Here is a 14,086-nt window from a genome sequence, read left to right as displayed (position 1 = left end):
TCCGAATCAGCTCTAGGTGGTGCAGAACCTCGAGACCATAACGAGCCGGGCTTCTGCCTGCCACCCTCAATCTACCCTTGTGCAAAAGAGGTAAAAACAAAACATTAACATTTGAGGTAAAAAGGAGAGCGAAATAGATACTTGAAAACCTACATTCATCGCTGCTTTCCCACTTAACTAAACTGTATGATCTTAGGCAAAGATTTTATTTCACCAATTCTCACTTTTCTTTATTGTCGTATATGTAAAAAGAATTTTAAATACGTGAATTCAGAATACCAGTTATTAATAAACATATTGTGTTTTAATAGACTATAACGTTGCTCTATCCATTTGAATCTTTGCTACATACAGGGTTCACATGGCAACTGACTAGCTTGCCTCATAGTTCACTAATGGCGCTGTCGCCAGGTTTGGACAAGGGTAGGAATGGCTCTAAATTCGTGTTTAAAAACTCACTTTTAATAAGTACATCACAGTGCAGTGCTATAATGTGGCATGATAATGCCAATGCTTCCACAGGTTAAAGAAATATATATTTTTTTAATTTTGAGGAGACTATCATATTTTACGTGATGTTTGCTGTAGGAATTATATATAAACATTTTCAAGGCATGGCTCGCACATGGTTTTAAGTGCCCAGCTAGACCCCTAGCTCAGCTGTGGTTTAGCTCTCCCCGTTAATGTGTTTACAGTACCGGGAGTCCGCATGACAACCTAATGCATTCTGGGTGTTGTGTTCTTGCTTTGCTTATATTGTCCTTTTTTAGGCTAGCACATCTTATAGCAGTAAATTACTGGAGAAAGGTCTAAGACAGGATACAATGACCGTGATAAAAAAGGAGTGAGACGTTGCTGGCCTGCAAACTTTCCTGTGAACGCCACCCTAGAATATCTGCTCACTGCTCTCCTGCCCCAAGCACCACATGAGCAGCAGGTGGTAATCTAGAAAGATGCTGTTTACCAACCCCAAGAGTATGCAAAGTCAGAAGCAACAAAACAGATCATCAGGCCACAGATGGCGATGAGGAGCCCCCCTGGTTGTGTACTGTGTGGTGTCATTGGCTTTGCCGCTGCTCCTGCCCTTGGCTGGGGCTGCCACACTGCCCTGTGCCTAACATGTACCACCAAGCAGTCCTTGTCCGGTGCAGGCTTGGCGGTGCTCTAGTTTTACCCTCTGCCTCTTATTGTCTGTCATGGACTCACCTGGTCCCAACCACATAGACAACACTGGAGCCTGTGCTGGGCCTCTTATCCCTCCCTAGGAAAATGCAGGCCAAGGAATCAACACCTTTCATCCTACACTGTCCCCTAGGGAGGCGAAGGGTTTGGGATAAAATAAGAAATGAGAGACTTGCGGTACTGTATCTGCTCAGTGGCTGTTCAACACTACGCAGCACACTGGACCAGAACCTCTGGTTTTGCAATGAGACAAAACACTGGAAATAACAAGAGGAGGCACTTACCATCAGTACACTAACAGGCCTCTCTATACTATGACCATGCATTACCTTCAGTGACATACACTTACAAGTTTCATCAACAACTGGCATGAAAGCGGAATAAACAAGATCACTGATTGGAGTGTGGCACTCCAAGAAATAAACGTGAAAAACAGATTGGAGTTATTGGTACTCTCAGGGTTAAACTTGGAGCAAAGGTTGGAGTTACCTGCACTCCTAAGTATACACTGGGGGCAACGGTTGGAGTTCCTTGCCCTCCTAGAGATACACTAGGGCCAAAGGTAAGAGTTACTTGCACTCCTAAGGATACACTCAGAACACAGGGTAAGGTACAAGGTCCATGCATATATAAAAGACTCTGATGTGCTTTGTCTTAGCACTACTGTTCATCAGAGAAACAGAGAGCTCAAGTCTTTAATTCTTGTGCGGTACAGTTCTAATATCAAGGTTACAGGTAGGGTCAGGTGAATAAACATATAAACAGCGCTGGAGTGATTCACAGAGAGGGAATGGAGGAAAAGTCTATAGTCTTTGAAGACATGGATACTCAGTTCGGTTTGCTACTATAGTAGCTTTAGTGCGCACTAACCTGATATCAAGTGCTTATACTAGTTCTTCAACTTGTCTGAAGTTCGAAGAAGATCTCGAAGCCTTGACTCAGGGAGTCGCCAGGGGTCCGTAGTAACTGTGCAGGAGGGAGCGAGAAAGACAACATCGAGGAAGCTGGTGCCACGGGAACCACTGGTTCGGAGGAACTTGAATGAGACTGGAGCCCTTCTTGGTTCCGGCAGGATTCTTAAGGTGAGTGGCAACAGTGCAGCTTGTTCTGCAAGGAGTGAGGAGATTCGAGGTTGGGCAGGGTTTACATACCCTCTCGAAGGCTCAACGCATGGAGCTATATCACTTGCTGCACGTGGCTGTCTGGAGGGTTCTCGTACCTTGGAGAAAGCATGTGTTAGTATACTCTCTTAGTCCTTACAGAATGGGCAGGTGTAGGAAGCTGGCTCTCTATATAGAGTCCAGGCAAACCCAAAAGGAATTACAGACGCACAAATGTCATCCCAAATGCTCCCTTTTGGCGTAGTGTGGGCGAGCAGTTAGGCATACAGAAGGGTAGTGCTAATCATTTATCTCACACACACAAAGGCAGTAAATGAGACACTCACTCAATAATGAAATACGACGGCAATTTTTAAAAATAACACAGACTTGTATATAAATCGGGTTAGTACTTTTTGAGTTATGAATTTTTACAGTTTTCAAAAATGGACACTTAGAGCAGTTTCGGGATCGTTAATGCTATCCTATGGAGGAAAAACGTGTTGCATTCGGGCACTTGTCAGCGACATATGGGACTGTTCTTCTGGACTTAGGGTGAGTATGGGGCAAGGTCCAAGGCCACACCAACAGGTCATCTCGAGGGGCTCTGGGGCATCCGGGTGCAGAGGTGTATACCGACATAGGGTGCCCCATTCACTTCAGTGGGAGAACAGTCCGGTTATCAAGAGGCTGCAAACTGGGACTGGGGTAACCCACAGGGGGGCTAGACCCTTAAAATCCTCTGGCACACAGGGACACCCTTGATCCACTTTTTCTCGGGCTGTGTGGCTTGTGTGCAGTGGTGTCTTTTGAGGTTGGATTCCGGTGCGAAAGTCTCATGCAGTTGGGGTGGGGTGGGGGGGGGGGCGCCTGCAGAAAGAGGCTGCAGTCGGTGAGTGGAAGTCCAGTCTGGGCAAACCCAAGCATGGGCTTAGCTCTTGTGGGTCTGAGGACCCTGTTGGCTCCATCACCTCCCTTGGACTCTGTCTCCGGAGTGCAGGTGCTTTGAGGCGTCAGGTGGTGGTAGTAACAGACGGACGTCTTGGTCTTTGTTTTGCAGAAAAGGGGCAAACAGGACAGCTGGTCCACTCACAAAATGGGTCTCACTGCCCCTGAAGTACCTCGATGTGCAGGTCAGGCTTCCTCTGCGTTGGTGTTCGGACTGGGCACAACAAGCATTGGCTGCTGCAAGCGGTTTGGTACCCTGGGTATTGGCCCTGTCCTGCTACGGTTGGTCCTGGTGTCCTCTCGCTCGGTGGAGAGAAAGATCTTTCCTTCAGGAGCACAGGGTCCTCTTCCTGGGGGCTGATGCTTTGTGCTGGCTAGGGAGCGGCAACTCAGTGCACCGCACCTTGCATCTTTGGTGCCTGCGGCTGCAGGGGACTAGCTCCTCCACTCCAAAGGAGTTTCATTAGGCAACTGGTGAAGCACCAGCATTCCTCTGGGTTTCTTGGAGACTGCACAGTGGCAGAAGGAGTCTGCTTCTTCCACAGTTGTTGGGGACAGCAGTCAGGCTGGCAGGGTTGGCGCCTAGTCATTGCTCCTGGGATCTCGTGGCAGGACTATTCTTTGTCCGCTCCTTCTCTTGATCCATCAAAATCTGAAAATCTGATATCAGTGTCCCCTAAAGACTCAATTTAGGGGCCTTAAGGAGAGTGAGGGGTAGTAGTCAATGTACTACTTACCCCTGGGGTCACAACGCTCTCTACATGACCACTTCCGGGGAGACGTGGGCATAACCCCGTCCTGGAATCACTAAGGTTGTCATCATCAAGCTAGCCAACTCCGAAAAGTCATGCCCACTTCAGGTAGGCCACCTTATGGGTGGTACTAGCCTCGGGGTTGGCCCGCCTCCCTGACTTGCTAATTTTCCCACCTGTCCACATATCAAAGTGCTCTGGACAGAGGAGGTCAGCTTCCTCTCCTTTGTGGGAAGCCAGATTCGCATTTGGCGGCTCGTTGAAGCCCCCTGCTTTGGAATTCTAATTTTCCTGAGGGAGGAGGTGATAACACCTCTCCCCAGAGCAGGCATTGTTCTTGACTTCCGAGAGCAAAGGCTCTCACCCCTGGGGGTTTGAAACTTGTTTATGGCAGCCGAATGTACTGGACCAGTCAGCTAACACACTCAAGGGCTGGTAGGTTTCAGGGCTACCTCTAGGGAACCCTCTGGGAGCATGTATTAATAAATCCATCACTGGAATAGGTGTGGGTTTATTAATACAGAGTGTTTGATACCAAACACTATGTTTCAGTGAAGCCAATTATGTAAAAATTAGTATTAGAATATGAGCCCAAAGTAAAATACAGCCTACACAAACAATACACGCAGTCCCCTGAGGTCAGGGCTCTAGTGATCGAAAGGCAGTTCCCCGAGTCCCACTTCCTTCTCACTGATGGTAGTGCCTATACCCATTCACTGTATACAGCACTGAGGTTAAGCCCCACTAGTAGTACAAGTCTCAGCAGTCACACACTAACTTTTCCAAAAGTGTTCCAGCTTCCGAAGTGCTGTGCAGCAGAACAAGTTCCATCAGGGCCTTCTGGCCTTGTGATCAGTCTTACCCGCAACTGCAGGGGTTGCACTACTGGAGTCCCTGAGAGCATTTCACTCTTGGACGTCACGGTGTGCTTTAGCGGCTGCTGACGGTGAGTAGCAGTCACAGCTCTGCAGGGGCAGCGGCTGGGCATCCACAATGGTTCCTTTGGCGAGATTGTAAGTTCCTCTGCTTCTTCTCACAGGTGAAGGATAATTGCTCTGGTTCGAACCCTAAGTTGGGGCTTGGACACGCACAAGTAATCACTGCATCCTCTCTTCTCAATGTCAGTTGAAGGTCCTTTGTTCTTCATGGTTAACCCCTTTGGCAAACGGGTTCACCAACCTTACTCTTCACGTGCGCGATAACATAATTGGCACGGCAGTGATTACCTCTTCATGGCGCCCCTCTCTGGCATACGGGATAGCTGACTTTACTTTGCACACGGCCTATGGCCCTATCAGTACAACCACGGATAACTTCATGGTGACCCCCTCTGGCATATGGAGGGCTGACTTTGAATCTGCTCATGGGCCACAGCTTGATCAGTCCAGCAATTAACTGTCTTCTCACACCTCTATACTGGGATCCACTCTCCAGATTCCCCCACTAGACCTTTCTCCCTCCAAGTGCTCTCTTCATTACAGGGCACACTGGTCTTGGTAAGCAGGCAGGCACGGGTGCCCCAGGAGCAGGTGTTCTTGAATTTCCCTGGGTGATGTCCCCTCGCCCAGCTGGGAGACTGGCAGGCCTTGGCCCCCAGTCCTGGTCAGAGCCAGAGGTCTTGCAGAGCATCTCCTCCATGCACAGCTCACCCGCTGTTTGACCAACAACAGTTCTGGGGCCTTGAGCTCCCTTTCATATAGTCCATTTCCGGACATCAAATGTCATTTGAAGTCTGAGTCTTTGAAGTTTGTGTTGGGGCTTTGTTTCCTTTTGAAGTGCCAACTCTTCTGTTTTGCCCTTCCTCCAGAATCTAGTATGTCGCAGCAGGAGCTACACCAAACCCGATACCTCCGCAACATACGCAATGGGATTGACTATAAGTTCACACCTGGATATCAACCACAATGATATGTGCATTAAAAGGTTACTCCAGGGCCTCAGCCCTACTCTTGATTATTCCCATCTCTTACTGAGATATGCGTAGCCCCTTTTCCAGAGACACCTCCTGAATCAAAATGCACCCTTTAAGTGTTCTGAAGAGCCTGGCTCTCCTTTCTCCAGTGTGTGACCCACTGAGCTCACTCGAATGCATCAATCTACAAATCTATCTGGGAGATTTCTCTACCTCCTCATGCTCATCTTGTCAGCACTGGGTCTCCCAAAATGGCACACAGAGCTTACCATGTATAGTACCGTTCATAGGCATACACGCACACCCACACACAGCATATAAATGAAACCACACATGCATACTAACGTATCCTTCCACCTGACAAGGAAGATCTGATGACATAAGGCGTGACGTTGTTGTATATAATGAGATGTGGAACTCAAAGGAATCTACAGCTGCCCCGGATGTTCAGGAGCACACCATGCATTCTTTATAAAATACTGAAAAGTTTAAGTTTTAATCTAAACATAGTATTAACACAACAAGAGAAAAATGTCAGATTCATTTCCAAAGAGTTTTGGAATAGTATATCACCTAGCTTCTAAGCCCTTTAACTGTAGAGCCACCCCTGCACGAGACAAAAGGAGGAATAAAGATAATTAAAAAAACAGACATGCACTTTATGTCTAGATCACAGCATTCAATATAAAATTACTTCATGAAAACGTTCTTTGATCTGTAATCTTTATCGGGAATCCCAGAATGTCTAAACATATATAAGCTCAGCGGGTTTATTCTAAAGATATGACCTCCTGTTGAATTGCTAACTTACTTTTGTCTTTTTGCAGATGTGGGAGAAGGCAATTGAACACAGCAAAGAGCTAGCTGACATGTATGAAAATCAAGCATTTGACTACGAGGGTCTGAGTAGCTTACTGGTAAGGCTTCCGTTTCCTCTTATATTGGGTGTAAAATCGATGGCCGAGTTTTGTTTATGATGATCAACAAGCCCCTCCAATGTTGTGGTGATTAAACAATCCACTGTAAGCAGTGATGAAGAAAATAAATTTCCAAGTGATGTGATCAACAGACAGCCTTTGTACCAAAGAGCTGGGGCCCTGAATAAAGGCACAGGCAAAAATATTGCTTATGCATATTTTGAAATTGTCCCAAAATTGTGCATATCTGCCTCAGTACTTAATGAAGCTACTGCCCCGTGTCCAGACACCTCACAGACAAGGTTACTGTGGTCAGCTTGGCTTCCAATCAGCTCTATAACATGTAGGTTTTTGTGAAGGCCACAACTTTGCCCTCAGGACTTAGATTGAGTGCCTCAAATACATATTTTAATGTATTTAAATACATACAATGTATTTGCCTTTTCAATTCTCTAATTTTTATGTTTGATTATTTCTTTGTTTATTGCCTGTGCCTTTTTGAAAACAAAAATACAACAGCCAAAGATACTGTATTATGCTAGGAACTGGCCTATTCAGTGCTTATTTGAGCCAGGGGTTTCCTGTCGTCAGCACTGGCTCTTAGTTATCAACATCAGCACTTATGGCAGTCTGCGACATGGGGACACTTTGATCTAAGTTTCGGGTGAGCACAGCAACAGTTAAGTAATTCAATATACATTAAAAATGACGAATACCTTCTGCCCAAGCCATTCTTATGACTTTAGGGGCCTGGAATAGTCTGAATTGTCACACTTGTAGGAGGTTGATGTTTATTAGTTATGTTGGTACTGTCATTCGCAAGTTACAGTTTTGTCCTGAAGAGGGCCCTGGCACTTATGTTTTTTTAACAAAGTAAACACTGGGCTTATTTATCAATGGTCACTTTGACAATCAGTTTGAGGGACCAGCCTCACTGATGAATTTTAAAAAGGAAAGACAATGTTAGGAAAACATAGAGCACATCAGACTTTTCCAGGATATATTTTGAAATGTTGTCCATACCAAAACTGTGTGGGCCATGGGATTTACTGCACCACACAGGTCATTTAATTCCAATACAGTTTATTTCCAGGGATTTTCCCATCAAACATATATACCAGTAAAAATACAGGGCAATTATCAATCTATTTAAATTTAAAATTCACATGTTTTGTGTGAGCAAGTGTCTCTTTTTGCATGGTTAGCCCCCACTTTTTGCCTGGTTTTGATATAGTTTCACTTCTAGTGCACAGCGTACCTGCCAACCAGGTCCCCTGTGCCTGTGCTTCTTTACTGAAAACAAATCCCCAATTGTTACTTCTACCCCCTGTAAGTCCCTAGTAAAGGGAACCCTGGGTGCCTAGGGCTTGGGAGCTGAAGAGGGTCCTTGGGACCCCCCGCACTGGGACCATGTCACTGCTCTTGCAGCTGGCATGCCCCTGTGAGGTAGAAAAACGACAAACATCCTTGGCACCTGCCTGGGTGCCATGTCAGCTAACACTGCCTGAAGGCATGGGTAAGTCACCCCTCACAGCCCTAAGGCGGGGTGCACTATACCACAGGTGAGGGCATGTCTGTATGAGCAGGTATGCCCCTCCGATATTGGGGTCTATTTCCTAATATTGTAAGTGCAGGGAAGCCATAGAGAGTACATTGGCTGGCAACTCGAGTGCCACAGCAGCAGGAAGGCTTCACTGAAACACAGGAGTGTTTGGTACCAATACAGTACATCCACACTGATGCCAGTGTTTGATTTATTGTACCATGTAGTCAGAGGGCATCTCAAAGGTCCCCCCTGAAAACCTACCAACCCTGGGGTGGTCTCTGACTGTCTGTAGGCAGCCAGCCACAACCAGACATGTTTCTGGATCCCTTGGTAGAGCGACCCCTGCTCTCTGGGACCAGGAGCAATGCACATCCTGGGCAGAGGTGTCACACCGCCTCCCCTAGGATGGGCCAGTGCTCGAAGAGAGAAGCTAGCAGCAGATGGCACCCCTGGGTTTACACCCCCACTTAGGGTGGAAAAACCGTCTGGAAAAGTTCAAAAGAATAGGAGGTATGCCCACTGCTGCCAACCCCACCCCTAATGTGGGGGAGGTAAGGTGAAGCACAGCTTTCAGTCCTAGCTATCTTGAAAATGAGGAGACGCCTCCAATCAGGGCTAGGTCTCTGCCCCCTCCCACTGGAGGGTGGCTTAAAACAGGGTGTAGTCATTCTAGGTAAGTGCCTTTTGTCCCTACCTGCTACTCCCCACAAATGGCTCCTTAATGTATTATTTATGTGGCTCCCCCAGACCTAGAAACCAGATCTGCGACAACCTAAGAAGAAAGAAGATAACCCTGAAGAGAAGACTGAAGACGACGACTGCCTTGGACCTAGCCCTACCGGCCTGTCTCCAGCTTCTGCGAACCTGTGATGTGTCTTGCAGCCAGCGACCTCAGAAACCCCTGGGAGGACTACTGCCTTCAAAGAAGACTCTAATCTCCTGTGGACAGCGGACCTGTCCTGCAGAAACCTGCTCCAAGGACTTCGGATCCCGGCGGATCCGCCTTTCCTCCCACTCTGCACCCGACGCCCACGGCCCAAGTAGCACACTTGTGCAGCAAAGTCTCTCCAGCGATCCTGACCTCCTGTCTAGCGTTGACTGACCTCTCCTGCCCTCCATGACGGTGCCTGAAGTGTGAATCCAGAGGCTGCCACTGACTGTGGCCGGCTCGGTAAGAACACTCCAACGTCCAAAGGCACCCCTGCACCCAAAGCCACTGGGCCTTGGTGATCTTAACCCAGGGTGCCCCTTTGACCCCCTACATCTCTACTTACCTCTGATGTTGTTTCTCTTCCTCGTGCAACCTCCGGTGCCACACCTGTAGCCTCTTTGCCGAAAGAAGAATCCTTATTGAAAAGCATTGTGCACCCAATGTCGAAATTGCACACTGTGCCCGGCTGCCCCTGTACTGCGCTGGTGTACATTTAGTGCTGCTTTGTGGCCCCGTGCCTTACCTCACCCTCAAAATTTGGCACCTGCAACCGATTTACTTACCTCCAAGTGTGTGGCACCAGGCACCCCTGTGTCTCTATTGGAAAGCATTGGCCCAAACTCCGATTTTGACCTCTGCACCCCGGATGCCCCTGTGCCGCTGGTGGTACAGTTGGGGGTACTTACCTGATCCATGGACCTTTCTGACTTTTGGCTCCAACGACTGCTGTTGTAAATGCAAAACTCACCTGTTTAACTGCAATATTGTGTGTTGAAAAGTGTGTGTCAATTTCTCAAAGTGAACAGTGTTTTTAATTTAAAAGGTACTTACCTTATTATGAAGTCCTTGGTCTTAAAAAAATATACAAACCAAGTATATTTTTCTAAAATTGGTCTAGCTCTCATTCTCGAGTCGAGCGTTCATTATTGTTCACTGTGTGCAATAAATGTCTTACACTTCTCTGTGTTTGGCCTAAGGCTGCTTGCCCACACTACCACTAATAGAGCACTTTATGTTTTATATTGAGCTCTGTACACTTTTGGGGAACCCCTGGACTCTGTGCACAGTATTACCACCTAGTGGTAGTATCATATACAGAGCCAGCTTTCAACATCATGTCAATACATTGAATGTTGGAAAACATTTCCTGGATTTTAATTGGGTCATCATATCTAGCATTGCAATGTTTCCTTCCTCAAATACCATGAATTGGCCTAGATGTTCAGATTCTGACATGCGTATCTGTGTATCGGTGTGTCTGTGATAAGGGTAAAGTTCTTCTGGCAGAGTTGGTTATGCATCAATTTTAATTAAGATTGGGATATTGAGCTTTCACCTGAGCCTCTTTATACCCGTGTTCTCATAGAGCTCCCATTAAGAGCCTCAGACTCTCCCAATAACACAGATACCAACTTTGATCCCAGGCTGTATTCCTTCGAGTTTACATTGGGGATAGGCTTATGCGGGAACACTGTGAGTCCTTCCTAAATTATGTCTCAACATCTTGTCAAGTCAAACAAAGAGTTAAAAACGGTTGTATGGCGGTACGACGCGTACCGTCACAACGCGTGCTTTTACAACACGTCCCTTACAACGCAAGTCGTTACCACGACTTGCGTTGGGGGCGCGGATTGAGAATAGTATAATTTACTATCCTAACACCAGTCCCCGTGGACACTAGGGAAGGTGTTGGAATAATAAATATACTATTCTTAATCCTCTAGCGCCCTCCAGCGCAAGTCGTGGTTGCGACTTGCGTTGTAACGGACGCGTCGAAAAAGCACTGCGGAGTAAAATCCGCGTCTTAAAGGATGTTCTCCGTTAAAAACATGTATTCCTGTACTCAACTCCTGGTAGATGTGGCACAGAGCAGACCGGCTTAACTTAGGCAAATGTGTAAAATATTTAGCAACACTAAAATTTGCTAAAATTTAAAACACAGCTCCATAAAAAGTACACACATTTTTCTGATAATTATGTGTGTTGCAGTCTTTGGGTGACTTTTACCTTTCTATGTTATTGGTGTATTTTCCTGCACCATATACCAGGGACTATCTGGAAACTTAAATATGCCCATTGGAGATTAGTCAATTTTACCATGTTTTAGGGATCAGCACTTGCACTATGGCCTGGACAGATGTACTCGAGTGAGTAGAGTTCAAATCTCAGCAGCATCGATCCACAAAATAGGGGATGTCCGTGCAAACAGAAGCACTTTCTCACATCCCTCGCTTACCTGTCTTGCTAAAGATAGAGTTGGTTATTTATTTATTTATTTATTTAAGGATTTGTAGAGCGCCTGGTGACCCGGAGGCATCCCCGCGCTATAACCTGTAAGGTTGGCTGAGAGGGGAAAGGGGGAAGGAAGCCTTTTATTTGGGGAAAAGCAGAGTTTTAAGCTGCTTGCGGAAGCGCAGGTAGCAGGGGTCCAAACGCAAACTACGGGGGAGCAGGTGCCACCGGGCGGCTGCCTTTACTGAGAAGCGACGACCTCTGGTACGTGCCCTCCTGAACTTGGGGACATTTGCCAGTCGCTCATTGTCCGAGCGCACAGATCTCAAGGCTTTGTACGGGGTCTCCCAGGATCGGGGGGCCTTGTCCATTGAGGAGCTTGTGCGTGATGCACATAGCCTTGAACTCGATCCTCTCTCGCACTGGGAGCCAGTGGAGTGCCTTAAGTGCTGGTCTGGCGGAGGATCTGGGGGGAAGGCCCATCAGCATCCGAGCAGCTGCATTTTGGGTTTGTTGCAGCTTGCCCAGAGTGGCTTCAGGAGCTCCTATATAGACAGCATTGCTGTAATCCAGTCATGCAAGGACCAGTCCTTGGACCAGGAGTTTCCTGGAAAGGGGGAGGAGCAGAGGTAAGATTTTGCAGACTGACCTCATAAGTCCGAAACAGGTTCCGGCTGTTTTGGTAGCCTGGGTTTTCATGGATAGGTCTGGTTCATAAAGTCAAAGGGAAATCCCTGGGGTGTATCAGTTAGCCACTGGTATCAATACCCACACGGTTACACCATAGCCCCTGGATTACAGGTTGCTATAGATCACCGTCAGAAGAGAAGAGATTTGTATAATGATTCCCACAAAGAAAAATATTTGTTAACAATCTAGATTTTTTATTAAAATAAAGCAATAGTTTACAATAAAAATGCACACATTTAAAATTTCAAAGGAACTTTCCCTGAAAGATAAAAGTTAGTCAGCAAAATATCAGTAAACAATATAAAACTGTAAAGCATATGAGTACATTCACATTACATTGCATATCATAAACACAAAGATTTTATTACTACAGACAACACATGTAACAAAGAAAAGAGAAGAGACCCCTTTAAAACGGTGGCACTTTGATGTTTCTACCACTATTGATTCCTAGATCCACTAGCAAAAAATGGCATGTACACTACAACACACATGCGACAATAATACATGTACATCCGCTGTGTTTGAGCTAAAAGTGGATTCTCTCGTATGGGAATGCGTCGACGCGTTTCGGTGCTTTGCACTTGGTAATGTGGCACCTTCCTCAGGACTTCTTAGTAGGGGTTTTCCGTACAAGAAAGACTTCACTTTCCCTGTATAAGGGGCAAAATAATATCATATCAGAATCTATTTTCCCTGGATTCATATTCATGTTCTCTATAGACTCAGGATATATTTATGTTAACACTCAACAATAGCCAGTTATATGAGCATCTCCAATTGATGTGGGTACCATCTGCAATTGCTCTTGAGATTGGGAAACTCTACAGTTAATTAATATAACAGCGATGTAAAGTTAATGTTTCCGCTAATCTTACTGGAAATTATATGCAACGTTTCGTGTCCTTCAAATATTGTTCATATGTGGAAATCATTATTGAGAAAGGACTCCAACATAAGTAGTGGGGAATGAAAGATATATGTATATATAATGGACAATACCGGCAACCTCACCTAAATATAGGCGAAAGGATATCACTCCGTTCCTTTATCGGTGGATACTGGGCGCCAATTGCGTCGTTCCAGGAAAATCACTATGGGATCACTGGCTGTATTTGGCCTGAAGGTAGATATGACAGGTACTTAAAGAAGAGCTCAAAGGTTGTTCTACACTATAGGGTAATAGCTAATAGTCACTCGTTACCTCTATGTATTCTTTAGAGCTTCTATAGGTGGTGTTCCTTTATCTTCAGATTTAGTCTGGTCTTTTTCTTTTTTCTTTTTATTTTAAAACCCGGTATCTAATTGGAGAGAGGTAATATGTTTCTATTCCTCTATGGTACACGTATTTTACAATTTTATATGATTGGTTAACATTTGTTCTTACCTTCAATGGTTTTAAAACTCGCTTCGAACGGGCATATATTAGGGGCCTCGCCGGAACTGGATATGTTCTGGTGGGGTCAAAAGAGCATATAGTTGGTGAAATAAAAAAATCTCTATCATTAGATTCGTTATTTATTTATTTAAACCGTTCATGGTTCTAGGCGGTAGTATTATTTATTTGCGAGATTTAATGCATATGTCTATTAATCCAGTCACACCTATTGCTTATTTAGAATAGGGCTCAAAAATTATTCTAAGGCGCGTCTTGACCATGGGCATCTTAAACTAGCCACAGTGCGCCCTCCTTTTTAAGACTAGAAAGGAAACAAAGAGCGCCAGCTTGTATTTTATCATAGTTTTGTTTTCACCCTTAATACGCTGCATATAAGAGTACTGTGTTTGCTTGTTAAAACTGGATGACTGCTATGCTTCCCGGTACCGTGATTAACAGGCGCCAGTTACACGCGCTGCAAGAAACCCTTCTCCCTCC

At 45.8% G+C, this 14,086-nt stretch overlaps 1 protein-coding gene across 1 annotated transcript in view; it reads left to right on the top strand.

Moving 5' to 3' along the window:
• Positions 1-14,086, top strand: part of DOCK5 (dedicator of cytokinesis 5) — a 581,227-nt gene that overhangs the window by 402,590 nt on the left and 164,551 nt on the right. Inside the window, exon 33 of the mRNA XM_086942489.1 lies at positions 6,722-6,811. Within this exon, the coding sequence (XP_086798615.1) occupies positions 6,722-6,811 (90 nt within the window). The remainder of the gene's footprint in view (positions 1-6,721; positions 6,812-14,086) is intronic.

Source organism: Lissotriton vulgaris, chromosome 11 (genome assembly GCF_964263255.1).
Source record: "Lissotriton vulgaris chromosome 11, aLisVul1.2, whole genome shotgun sequence".
In the NCBI taxonomy this organism is placed as follows: Eukaryota; Metazoa; Chordata; class Amphibia; order Caudata; family Salamandridae; genus Lissotriton; species Lissotriton vulgaris.
Note: the sequence above shows the minus strand (reverse complement) of the source record. Positions and strands in the feature narration are given on the sequence as shown.